At 40.5% G+C, this 27,690-nt stretch overlaps 1 protein-coding gene across 1 annotated transcript; it reads left to right on the forward strand.

Annotated features, from left to right (window-relative positions):
* The first annotated feature begins 22,115 nt into the window (after positions 1-22,115).
* WIH2 (proline-rich family protein) lies at positions 22,116-23,883 on the forward strand. Its single transcript, XM_079074398.1, has 3 exons — positions 22,116-22,260; positions 22,381-22,558; positions 23,639-23,883. Exons 1-3 carry the CDS (start codon positions 22,209-22,211, stop codon positions 23,682-23,684), a joined length of 276 nt encoding a protein of 91 aa, XP_078930524.1. The 5' UTR covers positions 22,116-22,208; the 3' UTR covers positions 23,685-23,883.
* The last annotated feature ends 3,807 nt before the right edge of the window (positions 23,884-27,690 follow it).

Here is a 27,690-nt window from a genome sequence, read left to right on the forward strand (position 1 = left end):
AAAGGATCGGTGCTCCCATGGTGAACTACTCGGTCTGATAAATCCCTTGTCTAGCAGCTCTTGCAGCTGCGTAGACAACTCCTGCATCTCGAGAGGAGCCAACTGATATGGTGCCCTGGCTATCGGAGCCGCAACGGGGACTAAGTCGATCCTGAACTCAACCTGCCTCTCCGGAGGTATCCCAGGAAAATCCTCCAGGAATACATCTGAGTACTCTCGCACTACCGGTATATCCTCCACTGTTGCCTTACCCTTATCCCGGGTATCCATCACATAAGCGACATAACCTGCACAACCCTGCTGAAGGTAACGCCTCGCCCTCGCTGCTGAACATAAAACCACTCCGCGATGTGGCCTCTCGCCCTGAATCACTAACCCTCCCCTACTGGGAGTCCGAACCCTCACTAGCTGTTGCTCGCAATCGATCACTGCCCCATTAGAGCTCAGCCAATCCATACCCACTATAATCTTATTCCCTCGCAGGAGAATAGGGACCAGGTCTACTGAAAACTGCTCATCGAAAAACTGTAGTGTACAACCTCTGTGAACCCTCGCAACCCTAACAGTCTTATCATCTGCTATCTCCACATCAAGTGGGCAATCCAGCTCCCCCGGAGCTCCTACGAATCGCTTGCTGAGCGCGAGCGACACAAAAGATCGGGTTGCACTCGAAGCAAACAGTACCAAGGCTGATATACCGTTCACTAAGAACGATCCTATAACAAATACATAAACATAAATAATAATCATAACAAGATAGAAAGACAATGAGAGAATACATACCCGTCACAACATCGGGAGCCGCACGTTCCTCCTCAGCAGTAAGCTGAAAAGCCCTGCTCCTCCCCGTCGGTGCCTCTGCCCGGTCCTGATGGCCATTTGCAATCCTCAATGTCGCAGGAGCGGGTGCCGCCACTTGTCGTGCTGCTGCCAGACTCAGACACTGGGCCTCCTATTGGCCCCTCTGATTGCACTGGAAGCAAATCAGATCTGAAACTGATATGGTGGTGGTGGTAGCTGTACAATCCCTACTCATATGACCAGTTCATCCGCACTTGAAGTAGCCCAAACTCCCCGTCCTGCACGCCCCCTCGTGCATCTTGCCGCACTTGCCACACCGGCTGCGGCCCTGCTGGCTCCTCGATCTGTGATCTGATACCTTGGGCTTCTTGTCCGAACTGCCTGTCTGAACCCCATCTGGTTTCCTATTCCTCTCCATCTCCAAATCCAACTCCCTCTCTCGAGCCCTAGCAATCATGTCCTCCAGCGTCTTGCAGCTGGAGTGGCTCACAAACTGGCGGATATCACTCCGCAACATCTCATGATATCGGGCCTTCTTCATCTCCTCGTCTGCCACATACTGTGGAACAAGAAGGGCCATCTCCCTAAACTTGGCGGTGATCTCCGCCACAGTCTCTGTCGTCTACTCAAGATCCCGGAACTCCCTCGCTAGCTGTTGCACCTCAATCTGAACCTGGCCGAGAAATCACTCCAGGTCATAGCATCTAGAAATGTATCATTCCCAATGGCTCGTCCGACCTCCTCCCACCAATCGCGTGCCCGGTCCTTCAGAAGACAGGATGCAAGTCGGACCTTGTCCCCCTCAGGACATCTGCTCGTATGGAATGCGTTGGCGACATCAGCCAACCATCTGCTGCTAGCAATGGAGTCCTGAGCCCCATGATATTCGTGAGCTCCACAAGCCCTGAACTCCCGGAATATCTGTGTGTGCGACCCCATCATGGCCGCCAACTCGGTGCGGAAAGCGCTCAGCTTCTCATCCAGAAGCTCCAGAATACCCTCCTTGACCGAACCAAAGATCACGGGAGTCTGCTCTAAAATGTTGCGCATGTTCTCAGAAGAAATAAACTCCCTCGTCTTCTCATCCATCTGCTCGGTTCCAAAGCCTGAGCCTGATCCCTCACCAGTGCCTGAAGTGCCAATCGGCCTAGTGCGTAGCGTCACCATACTGAAAATACACCATAATAAACATCATTATACTCATCATATCTCGAGGGATCTAACATACTACAAGTTTCCAGGATTCATCTCAGCCTTCCTTGATTCAAGTACGGATCCTCTGCTTTCAGTAGTACGGGCCAATACTACCATCCACATTTATCCGTACTTTCCTCAAGAAATGCCTCGACTCCACCAAGTCCCTTCTACTTCTACTGCTGATCTCATGCTAAACTCATCATAGGCTTGCCCTAGGGTAATCACCAACCCACTCTCCGATGTCAGCTGCATAAGAAGTCCCTGTTATCTCCCCCTAACTAGCTCGTGAATACTATTACATATCACTAAGACTAGAAAATTCTTCGAATGAGAGATCCTACCCTACAACGGTTGGACTCAAACAAGAGCGACGCAATAGAGCTAGACCTAACCTTCTGAAATTATTTAGCCCTCGCAATATGTAACTAAACATATTCATTTACTAGTTAGTAAAAGATAACTAGAACTCCTAAAAGCACAAAACAAGCAGCATTCACATTCAGGCCATCACTGTCTAATCTGTACTAGCATGCGGTTCATAAAGCTGAGATACATATAACAGGCACATAAGGCATCCTTCCTAGATCCTTATTCCTAATCTAGCATGCAATTCTCATAAATTTGATTCACATATAATAGGCACATATGGCATCCTTCCTAGATCCTTAGTCCTAATCTAGCATGCAATTCTTATAAAGTTGATTCACATATAATAGGAATATAAGGCATCCTTCCTAGATCCTTAGTCCTAATATAGCATGCAGTTCTCATAAACATATCATAACATAAACATGTATGGGTAATTTGGGAGTACTTACTTGAGCTCGGCTGATTGCATGCACCACACCCTTTTTCTATTTTCAAAGTTATTTTCTCTTTTAAAAAAATTCTTTCGTAAAAATGATTTTCTTTTGAAAATTTTCATACCATGTCCTTAGTTTGAGTTCAGACACACCCGAGAGTGTGCCCGAATCCCTCAAACCAAGGCTTTGATACCAACTTGAAACATCCCAAAAATATGGACCAAAAATTTCGTTTTAAAACTTATAACAAAACCATAAAACATCCATCACCATAAAGAAAATCAAGAATCATGTATCTCAAACATCATGTCAAATACTATATCAAAATCATGTGAGAAAAATATCAGAGTCTAAACAATCCCAGGCTAAAACTGTGGTGTGTGCCATGCGATCATCCCGAGTCCTTCCCCTTGCTAGTGGAAGTATCTGAAACCAAAACTGAAAACTGTAAACACGAAGCCTAGTGAGTCTCCCCAACTACCACATACTATACACATAACATATAAGCATATCTTGGGCCCCACCCCTGCTACATCGAGTCAAGCTCGGCATCGACTTTCCCGGCATCGGGTTGCGCCCGACATCGAACCCTATTCGGCATCGGGCCCCGCCCAGCATCGAGCCTCGCCCGGTATCGAGCAAATCTCATAATACATAAGAGCATAACAATATTACGCAAAAACCCAAGCATATAACATTATCACTTAAACATTCCTCGGGCCTCGCCCGACATCGGACCGTAATCCGGCAACATACTAACATTCATCGGGACCACCCCGGCATCGGACCGAAGTCCGGAAACATACAATACAAACACATGCAAGAATCACAAAGACATTAAGCATACAAGCATTCCTCGGGACCGCCCCGGCATCGGATCGAAATCCAGAAAAGCATATAAACCTACATCGGGCCCCGCCCGACATCAGACCATAGTCCGGAACTACTACTATCTAAACGGGCCGGCCTTGGTGCCTTAGACCCGTTCCTACTGGAGGAAACTCACCTCGAATGCTAGTTGTGAAATCTCGTGTGAGGAATCCTTGACGGTTGCTCCAATGACTCCCCGACTATCAATTTCACAATAACACTTAATCAGAATCTGCTAATCCTTCTTAGGGTAAAATGACCATTTTACCCCTGGTCAAAGTCAAAGTCAAGGTCAACTCCTAGGCAACCCAACACTTAATCAAAATCTGCTAATCCTTCTTAGGGTAAAATGACCATTTTACCCATGGTCAAAGTCAACGTCCTGGTCAAAGTCAAAGTCAAGGTCAACTCCCAGTCAACCCAACTCGTCGAGTTATCTCCCAACTAGGAGAGTTCATGAACTACTCAGACTCGTGGTCAACCGAGTCAACTCGCCAGGTCCCTTCCCAGACTCGTCGAGTTCTTCCTGACATACTATCGGGACAACCCGGGTTCAACTCGTCGAGTCCCTTATTGGACTCGCCGAGTTCCCCTGTCTGTTTGGGCTATCTTAAGGGATTAAGCCCCTACCATTCAGATCCAAGCTTCATACTTCACAATAACCCTGAAAATGTCCTTTTAAGGGTAAAGTTTCTGACTTTACCCCTTAATACCCATTCTTAAAGGGTTTAGCTCAAACCCTAGTTCCTTGGGACCTAGAACTTGGTCCTTAGCCACCCATTCACCAAACTAAGGCTTACAACTTCAGATCTACTCTCCTAACACTACTTGAACACGTAAAGTTTCAACCTTATTCCACATGCATGGCCTTTTGGGGCATAAAAGGCCATAATATCATCCTAAAGGCTTGCATGGGGCTCCAAAGGCATAAAGTTTGCACCTTTATGCCATATCAGCCTTTAATGGTTCCAGATCTAAAAGTAACATCGACTTGGGACGTCCAAGTCTCATAAATAAAGCTTCTTGGACAAAAACTCCATAAAAGTGACCATAAGGAGATCTAAGAAACTACAAGACAAGTTTTAGGCTTGATTACCAGAAAATGATGAGGATGGGACGAAATCTCTGGATCTACTATCTTTTCCTTGAACCTTCTAGCTCCTTCTTCTTCTTCCTGATTCAAGACCTCACAAAATCACTCACAAAATGCTCACACACTCACAAAATGCTCTAGGGTTTCGTGGATTAGGGTTTGGGACTTGGAGGCTGGAAATGAGGCTAAGGGGTGGGGATTAAGATGCTTAAATAGGGTGCAAAACCATGAAATTAGGGTTTCATTCTGGCCGATCTACTCGCCGAGTTGAGGGCTCTCGACTGGTCGAGTAGACAGCTTAAATCCCACACATAATCTGACCTCTACTCGACGAGTTAGGGCCACCAACTCGTCGAGTCTTTCTCATAAAATGAATAAATAAATATTTAATGCATACCAGGGATCTGGGCGTTACAGTATACAAGTTATTTTTGTATAATTGTAATTGTAGGTTTTTGCTCAGTTGTTGCAAGCTCCACTTGATGATGTTGATGCTATTGTAAAGGAAAGATTTCCAGTACCCCGTTTAGTCATTTGTGATCAACATGGATCTCAGGTCATAATCTCTCAACTAATTTATTATTATTAAATTTTTAAAAGTTGTTTTTATATAATTGGGAATTAATTTTATACAAGCTCGTTTCTTTGTGGTTAAAATGAGCTTGAATGGATAGATGCACTAGAATAACTAAAAACAATTCCATTAACGGAAACTCTGAAAAAACTGGAATTAATCTATGTCGATCTAGAGGATGATTACAGGTTAATGATCATAACAGGCTATCGGAAGAAATTTCGGTGAAGTCACTCTGGCTCATTGGCCTAATGAATCAGGATTAATAACTGTTGAGGAAGCTTCTTTTGAGGTTTTTAAGTATCTTGAAAAGATTTGGGGGACACTATCTTCCTCAGGTAATAAGTCATGCTTCATTAAGTCCATTAAGTAAAAAAGAAACAATAACTTTATTGTATTTTCTTGAATGTTGTCAAATTTATCAGAATTGAAGCGAGTGGCATTCATTCCAGCTGCTAATGGGACCCGTTTAGTGACTTCAAGTTCTCTTTTTTCCCGTTTGACAATAAACCTTTCACCATTTGCATTTGAACTTCCTTCACATTACCTCCCATTCGTGAAGATTCTAAAAGAACTTGGACTTCAAGACACGTTATCAATCTCTTGTGCAATGGATCTTCTTTCAGATCTTAAAAAATGTTGTAGATATCAATGTCTAAATCCAAATGAACTCGGTGTAGTGATGGAAATACTGCATTTCCTCTGTAATGAAACCATAGAGCTCCAAAAATCAGATAGATCTAAATGGGAATCAGAGTTGATTGTCCCTGATGATGGCTGCAGACTTGTTCATGCAAATTCATGCGTTTACATCGATCCATACGGGTCCCGGTATGTGAAGTATATCGATTCTTCAAGGCTTAGATTCGTTCACCATGATGTTTCAGGAAATATGTGTTTAACATTCAGCATTCGAAAGCTTTCATATGTTGTTGTTGAGGTACTAAAGTACTAAAACTCTAAAACCAATCAAACTTTATCTTTTTTCTCTATTTTTTTTTTGTTTCTATATAAGTATGGTTTATTTATTTTCCAGGAGCTTGATCAAGTTGAAAACTTGCATACCCTTGAAGAAATCGGGTCCATTTCATTGGCATCCATCAGGATAAAGCTGTTAAGCACATCATTTCAGGTTGCCATATTAAGTGTTCTCAACAGTACAGCTTCCACTTACAAAACTCCAGATTTGCAGACTTTACATCAATCACTCGAATCCATTGCTAAAAAACTACAATTCGTTCAATCCATCTACATACGTTTTTGGCTCCTTACAAAATCCCAAGACATCACACGTTCATCAAAAGATTCCATAAAACCATAATGGGAATCCGGATTCGGATCTAGATCCAGTCATCGATCACTTTACTATGTTGACCGGTCAAACACCCGGTTACTAATCAAGGAACCACCAAGTTACATTCCAGTCCTTGACCTTGTTTCGATTGTCGTGAGCCATGTTTTAAGGTCTCCCGGTGCTGCTGCCGATCACTTCCTTGTTTCTCTCTCCAGAAGGTTTCGAAACCGCACTTGTGAACATCCTTAAACTTTCGTCCGATGTAAGGGTGACAGGTTGCGTTGGTGGGTTTCTTGGGCGGGAGATACTTCCACAAGATTCAATGCAAGTGCAGCCGCACCCATTAAGACCTTTTTACAAAGGGGAGATAGTGGCGTGGAGGAGTCAAAATTGAGAAAAGTTGAAGTATGGGAAGATTTCAGAAGATGTAAGGCCTTCAGCAGGACAAGCACTTTATATATTCAATCTTGAAATGTCTCCAGGGAAATTGGAAGTTGTTCTTTCTTCACATGTCTTCTCTTTCATAAGTTTATCAATCAGGAACAATAATAATAATATGATCCCTGAAGACAATAGTAACAATGTGGTTGATACTACGCATGTTGAGAAACCAGAGAGTTCTAGTTCGAGGAATCAGGTTTGTGAAATTAGTTTGTTACCCAAGTTATAACTAAAAACAATTCCATTAACGTATTACTGTCGACATATATGAATTACATGTGATTCACATGTAAATCACATATGAATTACATGTGATTCACATGTAAATCATAAGTGAATCACATATGAATTACATGTGATTCACATGTAATCACATATAAATTACGTGTGATTCACATGTAAATCACAAGTGAATCACATATGAATTACACGTGATTCACATGTAAATCACATATAAATTACACGTTACTCGCATATAAATCACAAGTGAATCACATATGAATTACACGTGATTCACATGTAAATCACAAGTGAATCATATATAAATCACAAGTGAATATCACATTATATAATCACGCATGAATCACATCTGAATTACATGTAATTCACATATAAATCACAAGTGAATATCACATATGAATCTTATATGATATGTACATATGCATTTTGTGAGTGTTCTTTCATTAATTAATTTTTTTTTAATTTTCTTGTAGGTTTGGAAGAATTTTTGGAAAATATTGAAGACATGAAAAATAATAAATTGTAGAAAATATGATAATCTTGACACGAAGAAATGAAACACTTTTATAGCATTTTTGTTTTTTATATTTTACCTTGTATCGAATAAAATATTTGTACTATTTCTGTTGATAGACTAGTAAATAAAAATGTGTTTTTTATGATTTACTTATGAATATTATAGTATAAGAAAAATGCATATATTCACCTGAAATATTGACTTTTTTGATTAAAAATTATAGTTTTTTTTTAAATATTCTAGTTTTTTAAATTTGTACTGATTTTCTAAAAATTTACTAATTTGAAAAAAAAACCGATTTAAAAAAAATTGTTTTTAAAAAAAAAAATCAGGTTTTCCAAAAAAATAAAAAATCTGCATTTTTTTAATTTAGAAATTATTGTTTTTATAAAAGAAATTCGAATTTGATTTATTATTTTAAGTTTTAGATCTTTTTATTAATATTTCAAATAACACAAAAAATTAAACATTAAATGAAATTGATAAGATGACGATCATGCCCTTAATGAGTTAATTTTGATCTAGCTCTCCACCTTTAGTTCTCGGGAAATTATGAGTTCTCAACGGGTCTCACTCATATATATATATATATATATATATATATATATATATATATATATATATATATATATATATATATATATATATATACAAACAAATTTGTAAAAATGATCATTGTAGTATGTCAAAAATTACCACATTGGTCCAAAAAAGTTTTGAACAAGCACTATCGGTCCAAAACTTTGATTTTGTTGTGAGTTTGGTCCAATTTATTTTGAATTTTTTAAAATGACGATTTTTCCTTTTGTATTTTTATTTCTTTTATTTCTTTTATTTAACTTAATATTTTTCTAAATTAAAAAAAAAAAAAAAGAATCAACCCCACCTCTATCTATTTCTAACCCACCCACCCCCATTCCCACTCTTAAAAACTTCATATATATATATATATATATATATATATATATATATCTGTGTGTGTGTGTCGGACCACCATTAGCAGTCGGACCACCGTTGTCGTTGGACCACCAACATCATAGACAACCACCATCGTCAGACTACCACCATCGCCAGACAACCACCCTTTGTCGGTTTACCACCGAAGACATCCCTACCCAACCACCACCCACTGCTAGGATCTGTTCGTCAACAGTGGAGCCAACCCTTCGGAACCCGTTGGACCTTCGTCCTTCTCGTTGGAGCTCTTCATCCTCGTCGAAACTCCACCTTTCGCATCACATACCTAAAATCCATATCGATGAAGATGAGAGCACATCGTAGAGGTGGGTTTGTTGGGTTTGCAGATTTGAGAGAGATGGAGAGAAAGGTTTGCAAATCTGAGAGAGATAGAGAGATAGATAGAGAGAGAGAGAAGGGGGTGATCTGAGAACACAGTGCTTTTTCACCGGAGCTAAGGTTTCTGGCGTTGGCTTCCTATGTTGGAGGTGGAGATCTGGTAAGAAAGGATTTACGACGAATCTTCACGGCATCGACAAAGTTAACGATTTCAGATCCGGCGACGACAATAACATTCTAGATCTTTGAAAACCCTAGTAGCGACATATGGTTTTTTGTAACACTGCAAAAATCACAAGAAATTTAAAATTTTCAAAACCAACCATGAATCAATATTGTTTACAAAAAGTCTCATTGTTTCAAAAGCATTATTTCAAATCAGAGTTTTCCAAAGACTCGGAGACATAAAACAGGAAGTTGTGTACAATCACGCGTTTGCCTTCCCACGATCCTCTAAAGTACCTGGAACGATAAACTAAAATTGTAAGTCAAAGCTTAGTGAGTTCCCCCAAAGTACCAGCACACCATACAACAAACAAGCATACAATATGAGCAGCCAGCCTGTCTGGACCGCCTCGCAGGGCCTACATCCTATCTGGACCGCTCTACGAGCCTTCGGCACGACTGGACTGCCTCGTAGGGCCTACAGCCTATCCGGACCGCTCCACAGGCCACCGGCCTGACTGGACCGCCTCGTAGGACCAACAGCCTATTCGGTCGTCCTCAGGTGTCTTGGCCTATGGCACAAAGCAGGACTACCTCAACCCAACACAACATGTCGACATATGCAACAAATAAACATAAACACAGATCCAACAAATACAGATAATCACACAGATCTACTGAACAGCTACAACTATCATATCATTATCCTGAGCAGGATAAATAATCTAGTGGGCTAGCATTGGTGCCTTCGACCCATGGGTACAGTAAAGAAAACTCACCTCTCAGTCTGAATGCAAGCTGAGTAAATCTTAGTCCCGAAAATCGACTCAACGATCACCTAACCAAAACCAAGGACCTGATCTCAATTAATCATCTCAAAATACCTAAAATACCCCTAGGTCAACTTGGTCAAAACTCTAGTCAAAGGTCAAGGTCAACGAGTCAACTCGGTCCACTCAGCTGAGTACGTGGGGCGTACTCAGCTCCTACGCTAGGCGTACTCTGGATTTGACCGGAGTTGAACGTTTGACCCCATACGCGCGGCGTATGCTGGGTTACGCACGACGTACACACATATTACTTTTTCCTCAATAAGAGCTTAATGCATTAAGCTCTCACGTCCCAATTTCAAATCTAAGGCCAAAATACCACTAAGAGTCATAAAGTTTCCAACTTTATGACGAGTTGGCCTTTAGCATGGATGATTTATTTCCATAATTACCTTCTAGATTATGGGCGTTACACATAACCTCTCTCGGTACTTCATCTGTTAAACTCAAAAGTATGGTATTGTGTGCCATTGTTATAATATCCACCTTATTTTCAGCTGCCATATCTTTAGGCAGGTTCGCTTCTCCTTTTAATGTAACTACACAACCTTGTTGAACCAAGAGTGCCTTCATATTCACCTTCCACAAAGTGAAGTCATTTTAACCATTGAATTTATCCAAATCAAACTTATGGGTTGACATCTTCAATCAACAAAACATAAAACTGCAACTTTGATACCACTTGTTAGGAAGTAAAACCGATAAAACACGAAACCACAAGCACACAAAGAAACAATATTTACATGGTTCAGTCAAGGTGACCTATGTCTATGGGCAAAATGAGAGAATTCTTTATTCACGAGTTCTTAAACAGAGGTCATAAGTACAATTTCATAGAGATACACCCACTCACTAGAATTCAAGATACAAACAAATGACTAGCAAGCAGTAACGACCCAAAAATCAAGGGTAAAAATTTCATTATTAGTATAGCCAAAATATTGATACCATTTATTTCAAACATTTCAAAACATCATTAAGTAAAACATTTATAAGAGTTCATCCCAAAATCATTCATTGCAGAAATCATAGGTGTGTGCACTGCGATCAAAATGGGCCCTTCTTTTCCAAATCGATGATACCTAAAACCAAAACTGTAAACCGTAAGCACAGAGCTTAGTGAGTTCCCCAGATAATACCCCACACAATCCACATAACCACATAATCCATACTAGCTATAACAGCTGCATAAACCATATCAATCACATAAGCCATATCAGTCACATAACCATATCATATAAACATATAAGGATGTCGTGGGCTCCCCCTAGGGTCTTACTCCTTGATGCCATGGGCTCCCCATATGGTCTTACACCTAAGTGTCATAGGCTCTCCCATGGTCTTTAATAGGAAAGCCATGGGCTCCCCACATGGTCTTACATCCAAGTCTCATGGGCTCCCCCCATGGTCTTGACCTGAAAAGCCATGGGCTCCCCCACATGGTCTTACATCCAAGTGCCATGGGCTCCCCCTATGGTCTTTAATATGAAATCCATGGGCTCTCCACATGGTCTTATATCCAAGTGCCATGGGATCCCCCCATGGTCTTCCATGCAAGTATCACAAAGACAAGTAGCATACCACATACCACATAGTCAAATAGCATACCACATAATCACTAGCATACCGCATATACATGCATACAGACATATCAGTAGTGAATCTACAATAAACACTACAGCTAACTGAATGGGAAGGCCTTGGTGCCTTAGACCCATCAGTATGGTGAGGAGACTCACCTCACACTGCTGAAGTCCCGCGGATAAATCCCTGACTGTTGGTGACTGATCCTCGTACTGTCAATCATCAAGACAAAACCCAATTAACCATTTGGGTTTCAATACATAACCATAAATCCACACTTGGGGTAAATGGACCATTTTACCCCTAACCCAGCTTGGTTCAAAACCAAGGCCCAAACTCACACTCTGAAGGCCCAAAGGCCCAATAATCAACCAAGGCCCAACATATGGCCCAATTTTTTAAATTGGGCCCAAACCTCTACATGGGTTTATCTTAAGGCCCAACCATTTATTATAGTCCAAACACTTCGCATTCTGATGGCCCAATAGCTCATAATCATCAAGGCCTAATTATGGCCCACTTATGACCCAATTTTCCAAATTGGGCCCAAGCTTTTCCAATGGGCCTTATCCTAAATCCCAATAATTTCTTAGTCCATAAACATGTTCCCCATTGGCCTACGAAGGCCCACAGCAACTCAGTCCAAGAAATGGCCCAATCATGAACCCAAACCCAATTAGGGTTTTTCACATAAAATGACGATTAGGGTTAAGTGTTTCTTACTTAACCCATTAAGGACTTAATCCATTAAGTTTATCAATCTACTAGGCCATTCATACGATTTAGTCGGACATATATAAAAATTCCAATCTAACAGTCCAAATGCAGGTCCTGGCTATTCCAAATCTCACATTTCCAAAATTAGGGTTTTCCAAACCCTAATTGGGGTTTCCAACCCAATAGCATTCAATTTTGTCGATTTGTGAAGTTTTGGGTCAAATTAGGGCTACATTAGGTCCATTAGGGTTAGACAAGTTGGGCACCACCCACTACCACCTCGGGTAGTGGTGGTCAACGGCGGCTCACGACGGCGGCCACCACCTTGTGGTGGTGGTGGTGGTTATGATTCTAAATAAAAGCACATCAAAACATCTCAAAAGCAGTCCAATCATACACAAGAGCACACAGCCAGCCACAGTGGCGGCTGGTGGCGGCAGCATGGCGGCGTGAGGTGGCAGTCACCACCTCATGGTGGTGGTGACGGGTCTTTTGGCCAAAATTCATAAATACAACATCATACTCACAAAACCCATGAAATACACTCACACACACAAAAAACGCACACAGCCACCTCCCCCACGGTGGGTACCGGCGACAAAATATGTGACAGAAACGGTAGCCACCATGGCTGGCGGCCATGGTGGTTCTTCTTGGTTACCGGCCAACAAACACACGTACATACAGCTTGCAAACGGAAACACCATCGCGAACAAGATATGTAACAGAAAACACGCACCCACCTCCTCCACTCCGGGGTAACAGACGCAACCGGAGCACAACAACAGGTGGCCGCTTGGAGTTATGGTGGCGACGGAACATGGGCAGGGGCATAGCAACCGAGGAACGGAGAAGATACTATGATTGTGAACGAAAACAGCGGCGTAAAGGACATCTGCTTGCGGTTCTCTCTGTCGTCGGTGATGGGGAAATGATGGCTCGATGATGAAACACCAGGACAGAAAGGGCGTCGGCTGAAGACGACGGTCGTTCGGAGCTTGACTGACCGGAATAACAAGAGGGAGTTGGAGCTGACAGCGGCAGCTAGAGGTAGGGGAAGGAAGGTGGCGGCTGAATGAAAAAATAGGGTTAGGGTTTTGGGAGTGATAAGGTGGTGATGGGTATAAGTCCCGTCCATTTTAATACTTAGTTCATAATTACACTTCCAGCCCCTCCCTCCAAATACTTTTCAACTTAAATCCATTATTTACCAAATAACCCTCATCTTTAATAATTCATTACAATTCAAGTCCAATAATTACCAAACGTACCCTGACTTCTGAAACCCTTTTCAAATTAAATCCAGAACTTACACTTTTAACCCCTAAAATCCAAAATTATATCATTTGGCTCCCCGAAACCAACACCCTGCTATTTATTATTTGATTTTGGCTACAATAATATAAAATAATAATAATAATTACTTCTCTGGGTTTCGGGTTTATTATTTATTTAATTGATTTTATTTAATTTCAAACGGAGTGTTACAACTCTCCCCCACTTAAAATTAGATTCTGTCCTCGAAATCATTCCTTATTACTCCGGACACGCCAGATAACTTGAGCAACACGGCTGCAACCACAAATATTCCTTAGCCTTTCCAAGGCAACCAGAAACAACCCTCGCATGGTTCTAAAATCCGAAGATGAACGAATTCCTTGCATCATGATCGCTTCTACTCCTTCTGAAATCTGTATTCTCGAGATGGTTTGTCTCCCTGACAGATGCCCATATTGAATCAAAGCTGAATCCATCCCATAAATTTCCCAATTGACTACTCAGCTTCTGGTATTAGGGATTTCCTGTTAGAAACAGAAACACTGACCAACTATCTCTGCAGATCACTACACTTGACAGTAGGCTCAGATAATCCTTCGAGTAGAAGATCCATCCCTACAACAGTTAGACTCAGACTATTCTGAGATTATTCAACCCAACTGCGAACAACTTAGCGTATACCTCGAATACGAGCACTCCACGCACGGTTCCCAAGTCACCGAACCCACTTCGACTCATATTGCTACCACTTGCTTCTTTTCGAAAGCAGCCGAGACCTCTCTGATCTCACCTTATATGTCAACTACTCGAACATCAATTAATAACCGATTGCTGGGCCAAAAACACACGCAACAGTCCCATGCGACCTCCGAAGGATACATCATCTAACAATAGTTGTCCTATCTATATCGCCACTCATGACTCCTTCAATCCATTTGATCCATCCGATCATGATAGGCTGACAACTTGTTGCCACTGAATCCGACGCAAAAAGGTGAATGCTACCAGAATAACTGTAGTCTTACATCATACTCGGTCTCCTTCGACCTACCGTTTCCTGATTCAATTATGTTGTGACCTACTCACAACCTTGCGATCTGGCCCACCCTGGCCTAAGTCATCTGAACAAATCCGTGAATGCCACGGCTACCCTGTAGTCTTTCTGCACTTCCCACACTATTTGGTCGCTTGTGAATGCTACGGCTCCCCCGTAGTCATACAACACTTTCTACACTATCTGACTACTAGTGAATGCTACGGCTCCCCCGTATTCTTACAACACTTTCACCCTATTGACTACTAGTGAATGTTACGGCTCCCCCGTAGTCTTACAACACTTTCACCCTACTGACCATTAGTGAATGTTACGGCTCCCCCGTAGTCTTACAACACTTTCACCCTACTGACCATTAGTGAATGGTACGGCTCCCCCGTAGTCTTACAACACTTTCATCCTAATTGACCATTAGTGAATGCTATAGCTCCCCCGTAGTCTTACAACACTTTCATCCTAACACAATCGCATCCCAATGCCTTACCCCTAATCTATCAATTCGAAACGCATACAGAGTCGAGCACGCACTCGACCGAACACCCGAGCTGAACTCAATTCATGACTGGAGTCCCAAACCGCTTCCCCAAATTCTGCTATCAAGCCCCAAGAAGAGGCGATTCACATGTTGGGGAGTTTTACCGAACTCCAAACTCACACAACCCTCAAACCAAATAGCCACTTGGGCCGCCATTTTCCTTGATGGGGATGAGAAACTCATCCCGGTCTCATACCTGCCCCTGTCCTGAATGCCTGTGTGATTCTCCCCCACTTAGATTCGACTAAGTCTTCGCAATACATGAGATTTAAGGATTCTCAATCCTTCTTACTCTTTAATAACCAAACTGCTAACAACCTGCTGCTTACCCGTGCTAGTGTTCTTTTACTGGCCCAAACCCCAAAAGACCACACAACTCCTAAAGATTAGACGAACACTTCCTGAATCCTAGCGAAACTAATAATCTCAGACGCCTTGAAATGATGCCACACATATATCTTGAATTCCAAATAACTGTTGCCCAGACCAAAGCCTCCACAGTAGACCACTTCCCCTGGAACTTCCAAAAGCCGACCCAAGCACAATGGCTGAGTCACCAATCCTGACTGTAGACCTTCCACATCATGTCCCTGAACCGATCTCGACCATAGACACGGATAACATTGAACGCTCCAAACCATCAAAGAGGGAACGACCTTTCGCTAACCACCCCGTAAATCACGGTATGCAAATTTCATATGACCTCACTTGAAGATATAACCCAAACACAAACAGGGAAGCAAACTCAGAGCTACACTTATCCAAACCCTTGGAACGAAAAATTTCATCATGCAGTTTCCCATAATTAATGCACTGAATCCGGCCCTGTTGGCCTCTCAAAAGTTCACCCGAACTCTTGGATCTCTTCCCGAGACCCTTCAATATATGCACCTGATCTGGTCCCCTCTTCCCGATGTGCTCCAAATCAGTCTCCCGCTCTCGGCTCTAGAAATCATATCATTCAGGGTCTCGCACCCTGACACACTCACCAGCTCAATTGTCCACGGCTAAACTGCAGTAGCTGAAGCAACCTCTTCCCTAAACCGGGCTACAAACTACTCCCAAGACATAGTTTCCAATCTTGAAAGTGCAATAAATCGCACAATCAATCCCTGCCGCCTAATACAAGAGATCCAAGGCGAACTCTAAACCCTGGCAGTCCTTCCACTAACAGGCTCACCACCGGAGCCAGGACCAAACCCTGGTCCTTCCTCATGTGTGCTCATCCTCATCTGGCAAAGCAGCCATCCTCACTATCGGAGCATAACCAAGAACTCTCCTTCCCATAAGCTTCTTAGATTCTCCAAGACTCTCACCGATTCGAGTATGGATCCTGTCATTTCAGTAGTACGGGCCCATCCTACCTTCCACACCTATCCATACTTTCCTCAGCAATCCTCCCGAATCCTCTAAGTCACCTAGTCCACTGGTGCACCAAATATCCGCTAAAAAACACAATACCCACCAAGGCAACTCCTAGGTTCCCAACCTCACCGAACCGCCCCACTAACTCACTGGAGCATATCCTAGGCTTTCCTAGGTTCCCAACCTCGCCTTGCCATCAGCTACTGAAGAATTCCCCATGATGCCAGCCATCCACCTCCTGAATATCGTCATATTCACTTAGTAGCTGACTCCCATCATTCAAGAGTTCCATAAAGCACAAAGCAAGCAACATTCGTGCAGTAGCACTCCGATCCAAAGAACTATCATAGAACATTCACCCCACATACCACAACTCATGCTATCGACATCCATCCATCCTCATTGTCAGCTGCCTTATGCATGAAAATTATACACAAAACAGGATTTAATAGACTGTCGAATAATAGACTCTACCCTAGGATGACAACCAGACAAGGAACGGGAAATAAGGCCAAATCAATTATTATAAGGCTATAAGATCCTAACCATATATAATTTTAAAAGCATACACTTAGCAGTTACTAATACCAATAGCCATTTTCATTCTAGCATGACATACAGTATCTCCAAGGCTACTGTCATCACATGTTAGGCCAATCTATCGCTGACTACTCAGCACTAGCATGCAAGTCTACTAGCTCATACAACATATAAAGGCATCTTTCCTAGCCCTAACTAGCATGCGATTCTCAGATTTATAAATCAAGTCATAACAATTAACATATATGGGTATTCTGGGGAAACTTACATGAGCTCGGCCGATTGCATGCACCACACCCTTTCTTGTCTTAAAAAACTTTTTGCTTGAAAACATTTTTTTCTTTTTGAAAACTTTACAGATCCTCAGTTTGAGTTCAGACACACCCGAAAGTATGTCCGAATCCCTCAAACCAAGGCTCTGATACCAACTTGTAACGACCCAAAAATCAAGGGTAAAAATTTCATTTTTAATATAGCCAAAACATTGATACCATTTATTTCAAACATTTCAAAACATCATTAAGTAAAACATTTATCAGAGTTCATCCCAAAATCATTCATTGCGGAAATCATAGGTGTGTGCACTGCGATCAATCCGAGCCCTTCTTTTCCAAATCGATGATACCTGAAACCAAAACTGTAAACCGTAAGCAAAAGCGTAGTGAGTTCCCCAGAGCATACCCCATACAATCCACATAACCACATAATCCATACTAGCTATAACAGCTGCATAAACCATATCAATCACATAAGCCATATCAGTCACATAACCATATCATATAAACATATAAGGATGTCATGGGCTCCTCCTAGGGTCTTAGTCTATGATGCCATGGGCTCCCCACATGGTCTTACACCTAAGTGTCATAGGCTCTCCCATGGTCTTTAATAGGAAAGCCATGGGCTCCCCACATGGTCTTACATCCAAGTCTCATGGGCTCCCCCACATGGTCTTACATCCAAGTGCCATGGGATTACCCATGGTCTTTAATAAGAAAGCCATGGGCTCTCCACATGGTCTTACATCCAAGTGTCATGGGCTCCCCCATGGTCTTCCATGCAAGTATCACAAAGACAACTAGCATACCACATAACACATAGTCAAATAGCATACCACATAATCATTAGCATACCACATATACATTCATACAGACATATCAGCAGTGAATCTACAATAAACACTACAACTAACTGAATGGGCCGGCCTTGGTGCCTTAGACCCATTGGTATGGTGAGGAGACTCACCTCACACTGCTGAAGTCCCGCGGATAAATCCCTGACTGCTGGCTGGCCGATCCTCGTAATGTCAATCATCAAGACAAACCCCAATTAACCATTTGGGTTTCAATACATAACCATAAATCCACACTTAGGGTAAATGGACCATTTTACCCCTAACCCAACTTGGTTAAAAACCAAGGCCCAAACTCACACTTTGAAGGCCAAATAATCAACCAAGGCCCAACATATGGCCCAATTTTCCAAATTGGGCCCAAACCTCTACATGGGCTTATCTTAAGGCCCAACCATTTATTCTAGTCCAAACACTTTGCATTCTGATGGCCCAATAGCTCATAATCATCAAGGCCCAATTATGGCCCACTTATGGCCCAATTTTCTAAATTGGGCCCAAGCCTTTCCAATGGGCCTTATCCTAAAGCTCAATAATTTCTTAGTCCATAAACAGGTTCCCCATTGGCCCACGAAGGCTCACAACAACTCAGTCCAAGAAATGGCCCAATCATGAACCCAAACCCAATTAGGGTTTTTCACATAAAATGACGATTAGGGTTTAGTGTTTCTTACTTAACCCATTAAGGACTTAATCCATTAAGTCTATCAATCTACTAGGCCATTCATACGATTTAGTCGGACATAATTAAAAATTCCAATCTAACAGTCCAAATGCGGGTCCCGACAATTCCAAATCTCACATTTCCAAAATTAGGGTTTTCCAAACCCTAATTAGGGTTTCCAACCCAATAGCATTCCAATTAGTCCATTTGTGAAGTTTTGGTCAAATTAGGGCTTCATTGGGTCCATTAGGGTTAGACAAGTTGGGCACCACCCACTACCACCTCGGGTAGTCGTTGTCAACGGCGGCTCACGGCGGCGACCACCACATAAAAGCACATCAAAACATCTCAAAAGCATTCCAATCATACACAAGAGCACACGACCACCCACAGTGGCGGTTGGTGGTGGCAGCATGGCGGCGTAAGGTGGCAGCCACCACCTCACGGTGGTGGTGACGGGTCTTCCGGCCAAAATTCTTACATACAACATCATACTCACAAAACCTATACAATACACTCACACACACACACAAAACACGCACACAGCCACCTCCCCCACGGTGGGTGCCGACGGCAAAAGACGTGACAGAAACGGCAGCCACCATGGCTGGCGGCCATGGTGGTTCTTCTTGGTTACCAACCAACAAACACACGCACATACAGCTTGCAAACGGAAACACCATCGCGAACACGATATGTAACAGAAAACACGCACCACCTCCTCCACTCCGGGGTGACATACGCGACCGGAGGACAGCAACAGGTGGCCGCTTGGAGCTATGGTGGCGATGGAAAATGGGCAGGGGCGTAGCAACCGAGGAACGGAGAAGATACTATGATTGTGAACGACAGCACCGACGTAAAGGACATCTGCTCACGGTTCTCTCTGCCGTCGGCGACGGGGCAATGATGGCTTGATGACGAAACACCACAACGGCAAGGGGGTCGACTGAAGACGACGGTCGTTCGAAGCTTGACTGACCGGAATAACGAGAGGGAGTTGTAGCTGACAGCGGCGACTAGAGGTAGGTGAAGGAAGGTGGCGGCTGAATGAAAAATAGGGTTAGGGTTTTGGGAGTGATAAGGTGGTGACGAGTATAAGTCCCGTCCATTTTAAGACTTAGTTCATAATTACACTTCCAGCCCCTCCCTCCAAATTCTTTTCAACTTAAATCCATTATTTACCAAATAACCCCCATCTTTAATAATTCATTACAATTCAAGTCCAATAATTACCAAACGCACCCTGACTTCTGAAACCCTTTTCAAATTAAATCCATAACTTACACTTTTAACTCCCAAAATCCAAAATTATATCCTTTGCCTCCCCGAAACTAACACCCGCTAATTATTATTTGATTTTGGCTACAATAAAATAAAATAATAATAAAAATTACTTCTCGGGGTTCCAGGTTTATTATTTATTTAATTGATTTTATTTAATTTCAAACAGAGTGTTACACAAGCATCCCTATTTATAGACTAGGGATCAAACCTAAAACCCTAATGGGCCAAGCCCATAAATCCATAGGCCCATGAAAGGTGTCAGCTAATCACAATCCGCCATATCACTACTTTTAGAACCTTCATCCTTGAGATACATTGCATGAGCATAAACTATACACATAATGAAGCATCATAAACCAAGATGGCTCATCTAGAATGACCATAACACATCCTTCATCATGATGGCACACTCTCCGCTAAAATCATGCATCATGCCATTTAGGGCATCTACTTCGAGTACGTTCAATCTTCGAAACATCCTTGGACTACCTTGAGCACCCTAGTATACTTCACAACATAAGTGACACATCAAGAGGTACAATGACACACCTTGAACATGAGTGGCACATCAAGCCACCTAATGGCACATCATGATGCACAAGTGGAGCATTATGGTCATTAGTGGTGCAACCTTGCTTCAACAACACATCAATACTTAAGACAACACCAAGACATACTAGAGTGGCGCACCTTGTACCAAGGCGGCACATCTAGAACATAAATGACACATCTTATTCCAAAGATGGTACACCATGCTTGTGAGTGTCACATCTTGTCCAAAGATGGCACATCCACCTTCCAAGTGGTGCATCCATGCTCCATTCCCTTCTCAGATGCTACATTCACTACTCAGGTGCTCCAGTATGATCCTTGATGCTCACACATTCATCTAAATGCTCAATTGAAACCAAATGCTCCATGAGAATGCTCCAAATGCTCTAGTAACATTTAACAAGTTCTCTCATGGTCATCCAAATGACAAGACATTATCTCCCGATTTACTGCTAAGGTCAAGTATCACAGTGTGGCAAACATAGTTGCAAAAACTTGTTGGTTACATAATCTTCTTTGTAAGTTGGATGTTTTTCGGATCAGGAAACAATTGTCTAATGTGATAATGTTAATATTGTTTACATTTCTTCTAATCTAGTTCAACATCAATGAACCAAACATACCAAGATGGACATCTCGTTCGAGATTAGGTTGCCTTGGGTCAAATTCAAGTTCTTCATGTACTTTTCATTTTTTATTATGTTGATATCTTCACCAATGGACTTCACTCATGTCTATTTGATGAGTTTCATTCCAGTTTAAATGCATGGATAAAACATCTCAATCCCGATAATACTGAGAGAATGGTATTCTAGTGTATACATGGACTCCACCATTAACCATATATAGAAAGAAGAATTTAAAAACAAAACCCTAAAGATAGTATCCGAAATCGAAATGAATGGAATATCTTTGCCAATACGCACACATGGTCTAAACCTTTTCCTTTGATTTTTGTTTGAATGAAGTCTTCCACCATTCAAAAAAAAATGTTTTATAAAATCATTCCACCAATTAATTTATTTGTTTCCTATCATGAGTCTTGTAATTGCGCAACTCAAAGCATATTTTGTTGACTACCACTTTGAATTCCTCCCAAAGTTAAGATAATTTTCATTTAAACTCCCCATATGTTACGGATTATCCTAAAGTAAAAGCCCTCCCATCCATTCACGCGCTTTAAAGTTTTTAACTGCGGTTCCACATCGGCACCCCACTCACCACCGCCAATGCGTGACGTACACGCACAAACACACATCAACACCATACGGCATACGCCTCCATCTTCTTTATAAACCTTTTTCCCCTTTTTCGACTTTATAAAAACCACAATTCCCCCATAAACTCCCACTCAAAGAACCTCCAAGAACATCACAATCATGAGTTATTACAATCAAGGCCAGCCCCCAGTTGGCGCTCCTCCTCCACAAGGTTCGTTTTTCGTTCAATTTGGTTTTCATTTTGGTTTCTGATACGATCTTCTTCTTGGGAGGATTTTGGGAATTGGGTTTTTTGAATAGTGAATTAAGGAATAGTGTTTGATTCTTGTAGGATATCCACCAGAAGGGTACCCGAAAGATGCTTACCCACCAGCAGGTTACCCGCCACAGGGATACCCTCCGCAAGGGTATCCGCAACAAGGATATCCACCGCAGTATGCGCCGCAGTACGGTGCTCCGCCTCCTCAGCAGCAGCAGCAGCAACAAAGTACCGGTTTCATGGAAGGATGGTAATTACAAATTCCCCTCTTTTCTCTATCTCCTTTTATGCATGCAATTGTCAATTCTGATCGAGTAAAGATCGGATCTAGATTGCTTGATTTCAGTTTTCTTTTGTGTTAAGTAATTGAGTCAGATGGATTGTTAACCTGTGATATTGACCGGTGGAGAAGACTTCTGACTTCACATCGGGATTTCTAAAATCCTGTGTATGTTTTTCAGGGGTATTTTGGTCATTTTCTCTAGTTCATACTCTGTGGAAATTTGATCTTGGGTTTTATAGCTGATTTTATTTACAGATCTTGATTCTTTGGCATCAAATTGTTCCTAGAAATTCGGTGCAATTTTTTAAAACAAAAAATGGAGAAGGGCGAAAAAAAAATTCTTGTAGACTTCTTGTTCTTGTCAAACTTAAAATAATGAAACATTCTTTTTTCCCTTTTTGATGCAAAAAAAAAGACCCAATGTACTTTATGTTATTGTCAAACTTTTGAAGGGTAAAATAGTCTTTTTCTGCATTCGATAATTATCAAATCCTTAATTTGCAATGATCACCAATCTAACTTGTGGTGCCAAACAAGAATTATTTGCTTACAATTTTATTATTATTATTTTTTTATTTTGAATGAGAATATATCCTTATCTTGTGACCTTAAAATGCTTCACAAAATACTTTTGTTTTCTTATTTCAAAAAAGCTGAATTTAATAGAAAAACCATGTGCTGTTTTTTCATATGGTGGTGGTATTTGAACATGACTCGTGTACGTTTTTGCTAAATTGAATGCTTTTTATAGAAATTGTTGATTGATACGTAGTTTGTATTGTGACATCACTTGCATTCATGTGGAGGTTGTAGTCATATTCTTTGTGTGGACCACAACAATGTTGTTCACATAGTCTGCCCCACTATTTAGGAGGGACCGACACCGGGACAGACAGTTTATGTTCCAGTCTAATACATGTCAAACACACAAAACAATTTATTTTGTTTTATTTTGTCCTGTGCAATCGATGTCATGATTTTGAAAATTTTTGATAAGTCAAAATGTTGACCTTTTTTTTTTTTTGTTAATGGTGTTTTTTTTTTCAGTTTGGCTGCCTTGTGTTGCTGCTGTTTGCTGGATGCATGCTTTTGAATGATATATGGATTAGTAGATGGTGAACAAGTTACCAAGATTTCATTTGGGAAAAATCAAGAATGTGACTTTGTCACCAAATTTGGACATTTCTTTTATCTTTTTGCATATGGTTTTGGATTTGAAAATGAACTGACAATGTACCTAGTATTTCCTTTCTGCACATCTTTTAATGAATCTGGAGTTTCTGTTTTTGTGATTTGTTGGTTGTTGCAACTTTTAGTAAATGTTTTTAAATAGAATTGTTTATATGAAAAACGTATATAATCAAAATTATAAATAAAAACCTTTATAATTGCAACTTTTAGACCTTTCACAAAATTCAATACTTATTGTTGCATTCTAATTTGTTAAAAAAAAGTTCTATTATTATTATTTGTCAAGTTAAAACTAAGAAAACACATTGTTTAGAAGGTTTTTAGGATCTATGAAAGTTGACCAAGGAATAGTACAACTAATGTGAAATCTAATAGTTTCTTTTGGTCAATATTATTTTATGGTGGTTAGGGACTACTAGTGAAGGTTCTTTTAAATTCAGTTGCCAACTCCATCGGTAATTATTTAATTTTTGGCGATATTGACGTTATTGACCATTCTTTTATAGTAGCTTGAAGAATATAGCGATCTTTTTCCCATTGGTTAGCTCATCCAAAAAAATTTAGACTAGCATCATAGGTCCAAACTTTTCATTTTGTTGCGAGTTCGGTCCAAAAATTTTGAAACATTTTATAATGACGGATTTGTCCTTTATTATTTTATTTTATATTTTTCTTTTATTACAGTAATTAGAAAACATTTAAAAATAAAACAAAAATAAAATACTCTCTCTCTCTCTCTCTCTCTCTCTCGTCCAACCAAAACCAGATCTGAGATATGTTTCTTCTCCGCCTCTTTGCCTCATCTCTCCAACCGTAGTCTTCAGTCACAAGCTCAGGTCTCCGATGTCCTCAGACGAGAACGGATCTACGCAGGTGAAGTCTGAAAACTTTCTTCAGATCTATCGATCTGAAAACCCTCCTCCTCTTCATATCTAAAAACTCATCCCACAGTGGTAGCTCGATATTCAGAGATGAAGCTAGAAGAAGAAGGAAACAGAGGGTATCAACAGATCGAGGAAGGTCGAAAAAAGAAGCGGTTACATAGATTGTGTTCAAGCATCGATGTAAGGTGTTACCCAGATCCGTTCGTCGTGAGATTTTCGTCTGAAACCCTAAACGACGTCTAAAACCCTAGAAACTAGAAGGATGACGGCTGAAACCCTAATTTGTGAAGCTCCTCGAATCATCTCTCTGTAACAGTGACTTACAAAGAATCAGAATAGATCAGATGACGAAGGAATAGTGGTTGGAGGAGGCGCTTACGAACGATGCGATGTTTATTGGGGTTTTCAGATCGGACCTACTGAAGGCTGAAGCCACGTTCGACGACGATCAGGTTTTGCACATCTTCTCCGCCCTAGAGCCGTTCTCCATCTCCCTCTTTTCTCTTCTTCTTGCCAGACGACCACCATAGCAAAAGAAGGTGCATCTACGCTGAAACAAGGGTTTCTTGGAGGAAGAAGATGACATCCACAAATAGGTTTACAAAGATTGTTCTTGATTTTGAGGTTACAAATAAGGAAAATGTAATGTTTGAGTTTTCTGGAAAAAATATGTTTGGATTCATCAGATAGTGGTGGCAGTTCTTAAGTTTTAATTTAAAATTATGAATCTGGAATTATATGAGTGTTTTGGTATTAAGATATGGAAAAATTATGTTGTTATGGTGTTGGTGGTGACCGGAGGTGGCACTGGCGGTTGCTGGTGACCAACGATGGTGGTAGCGGTGGTGGTGGTGACTGACAGTGGTGGTGGTGGTGATAGCATAACTGGTAGTGGGATGAGAAAGAGTAGGGGGAGGGTGGGGTAGGGATAGGGGTAATATTTTCTTTTTTGTTTTATTTTTAATTACGAAAATTCTAAAATGTTTTCAAATAAATAAAAAAACAATTAAAAAGTAAAAAATAAGGGCAAAATCGTCATTAATAAAAATTTCAAAGTAAATTGGACCAAACTCGCAACAAAATAAAAACTTTAGACCTGTAGTGCTAGTCCAAACCTTTTTGGACCAAAGTGGCAATTTTGAGCTTTCACAAAATCCAATAATACTTATTGTTGCATTCTAATTTGTTAAAAAAAGTTCTATTATTATTATTTGTCAAGTTAAAACTAAGAAAAACACATCGTTTAGAAGGTTGTTAGGATCTAATGAAAGTTCACCAAGGAATAGTACAACTAATGTGAAATCTGATAGTTTCTTTTGCTCAATATTATTTTATGGTGGTTAGGGACTACTAGTGAAGGTTCTTTTAAATTCAGTTGCCAACTCCATCAATAATTATTTAATTTTTGGCGATATTGACGTTATTGACCATTCTTTTATAGTAGCTTGAAGAATATAGCGATCTTTTTCCCATTGGTTAGCCCATCATCTTCTTCGGTTGTTCCACAATCTTGCTTTTTAAATGTAGGGGATTGAGTTTTATTTCCTTTATTGCATCTCTATATGTAACACGAATAATTAGTTTGAAATTCATAAACAAGTTAATAAATCATATATATATATATATATATATATATATATATATATATATATATATATATATATATATCGAATAACTAGTTTGAAAGTCATAAACAAGTTCAGATTTTATTGCATCTCTATATGTAACACGAATAATTAGTTTGAAATTCATAAACAAGTTTATAAATCATATACAAATATATATGTAGCATGAATAACTAGTTTGAAAGTCATAAACAAGTTCAGATTTTATACACAAGTTGGGAACTCAACCCAGAAAAATAAAGATTTACGAACTAGCTATTTTCGAACCATATATGGATTTTTGGTCATTATGAAAGAAGTCTTTTTTTATGATCATTGGGGACAAACAGACAATATCTCTAATTTTAATGTTAGTGATTGTACTTTGATACTATTCTTTTAATAAAGAACAAAACCATGCCTTTTAAACAATATTTTACAAATAAAAAACAAACTAATTGGTCCTTGACACCAATATGAACCATATATTTCAACCTAAATCCACCGGGACATCTTCTTCAATCCTTTTCATTAGCATTAATCCAACCGTATTCACCCTTTCCTATTTAATTACCCACAATTGCATGTATATTTGAAAACAAAACATAATACCCAAAGTTACCCGAATCAATTTCCAATAATTTATCCGAAACTACCTTCCCAAATTGGTATTTCTATAAATCCTACACACACCAAGAAGTGCACCCCAAATAGAAGCATCAGGTTTTAAAGGGCATCCATTTTGTAAGATCATACGTTTTTTTTTCTTCTAATTCTCTTGCCCTACCTAGCAAATCTACATACTACCTGTAATGCTTCCTTTTTCGACCCGACACATCTAATCTTTTCATCAAAATCATGTGAAGTATAAGGCAACATTGCTGGAACAAGTTTTGAGAGAAGTTGATGCACATCCAGCAATCAATGGGGATGGTTATATTGTCAACATGTAGTCCAAAAGGTGCTACATACAATGATACAAATCTTTTTGGTATTAAATGTGTTCATCAGATAACAATTTCAGGAACTTATCCACAAGGAAATAAAAATTAACAAATCTTTTTGGTATTAAAGGAGTGTAATAACTTCATCTTTGTAACTTTGTATAGCAATTATATGTTCTATTCCCAGCAAAAAAAATGGAAGAATAAAAGCATAAGAGCTCAGATAGGCCTATTATAATGTCTTCACTTGAAGATCAGACAAGACTGAGAGACCCCTCAACCAGGAAGGCATGAAACATCATAGCTCTTGAAATGAACCAGCCGGGAATCGAACCCGGGTCTTTACCGTGGCAGGGTACTATTCTACCACTAGACCACTGGTGCTTTTGTGTTAAATCTATCATCTGATTTACAAGTAGTTTAAAGCTTGAAAATGATTTACAACTATTTTTCTTTTCAAAATGCAAGTATAAACA

Source organism: Lactuca virosa, chromosome 9 (genome assembly GCF_052849685.1).
Source record: "Lactuca virosa cultivar CGN04683 chromosome 9, Lactuca_virosa_CGN04683_v6, whole genome shotgun sequence".
Classification (NCBI taxonomy): Eukaryota; Viridiplantae; Streptophyta; class Magnoliopsida; order Asterales; family Asteraceae; genus Lactuca; species Lactuca virosa.

Coding starts and splice junctions, on each gene's coding strand:
- WIH2 (XM_079074398.1), top strand. CDS start 22,209: ATGAGTTATTACAATCAAGGCCAGCCCCCAGTTGGCGCTCCTCCTCCA. Junction 22,261..22,380: donor TGGCGCTCCTCCTCCACAAG/GTTCGTTTTTCG, acceptor TGATTCTTGTAG/GATATCCACCAGAAGGGTAC. Junction 22,559..23,638: donor ACCGGTTTCATGGAAGGATG/GTAATTACAAAT, acceptor TTTTTTTTTCAG/TTTGGCTGCCTTGTGTTGCT.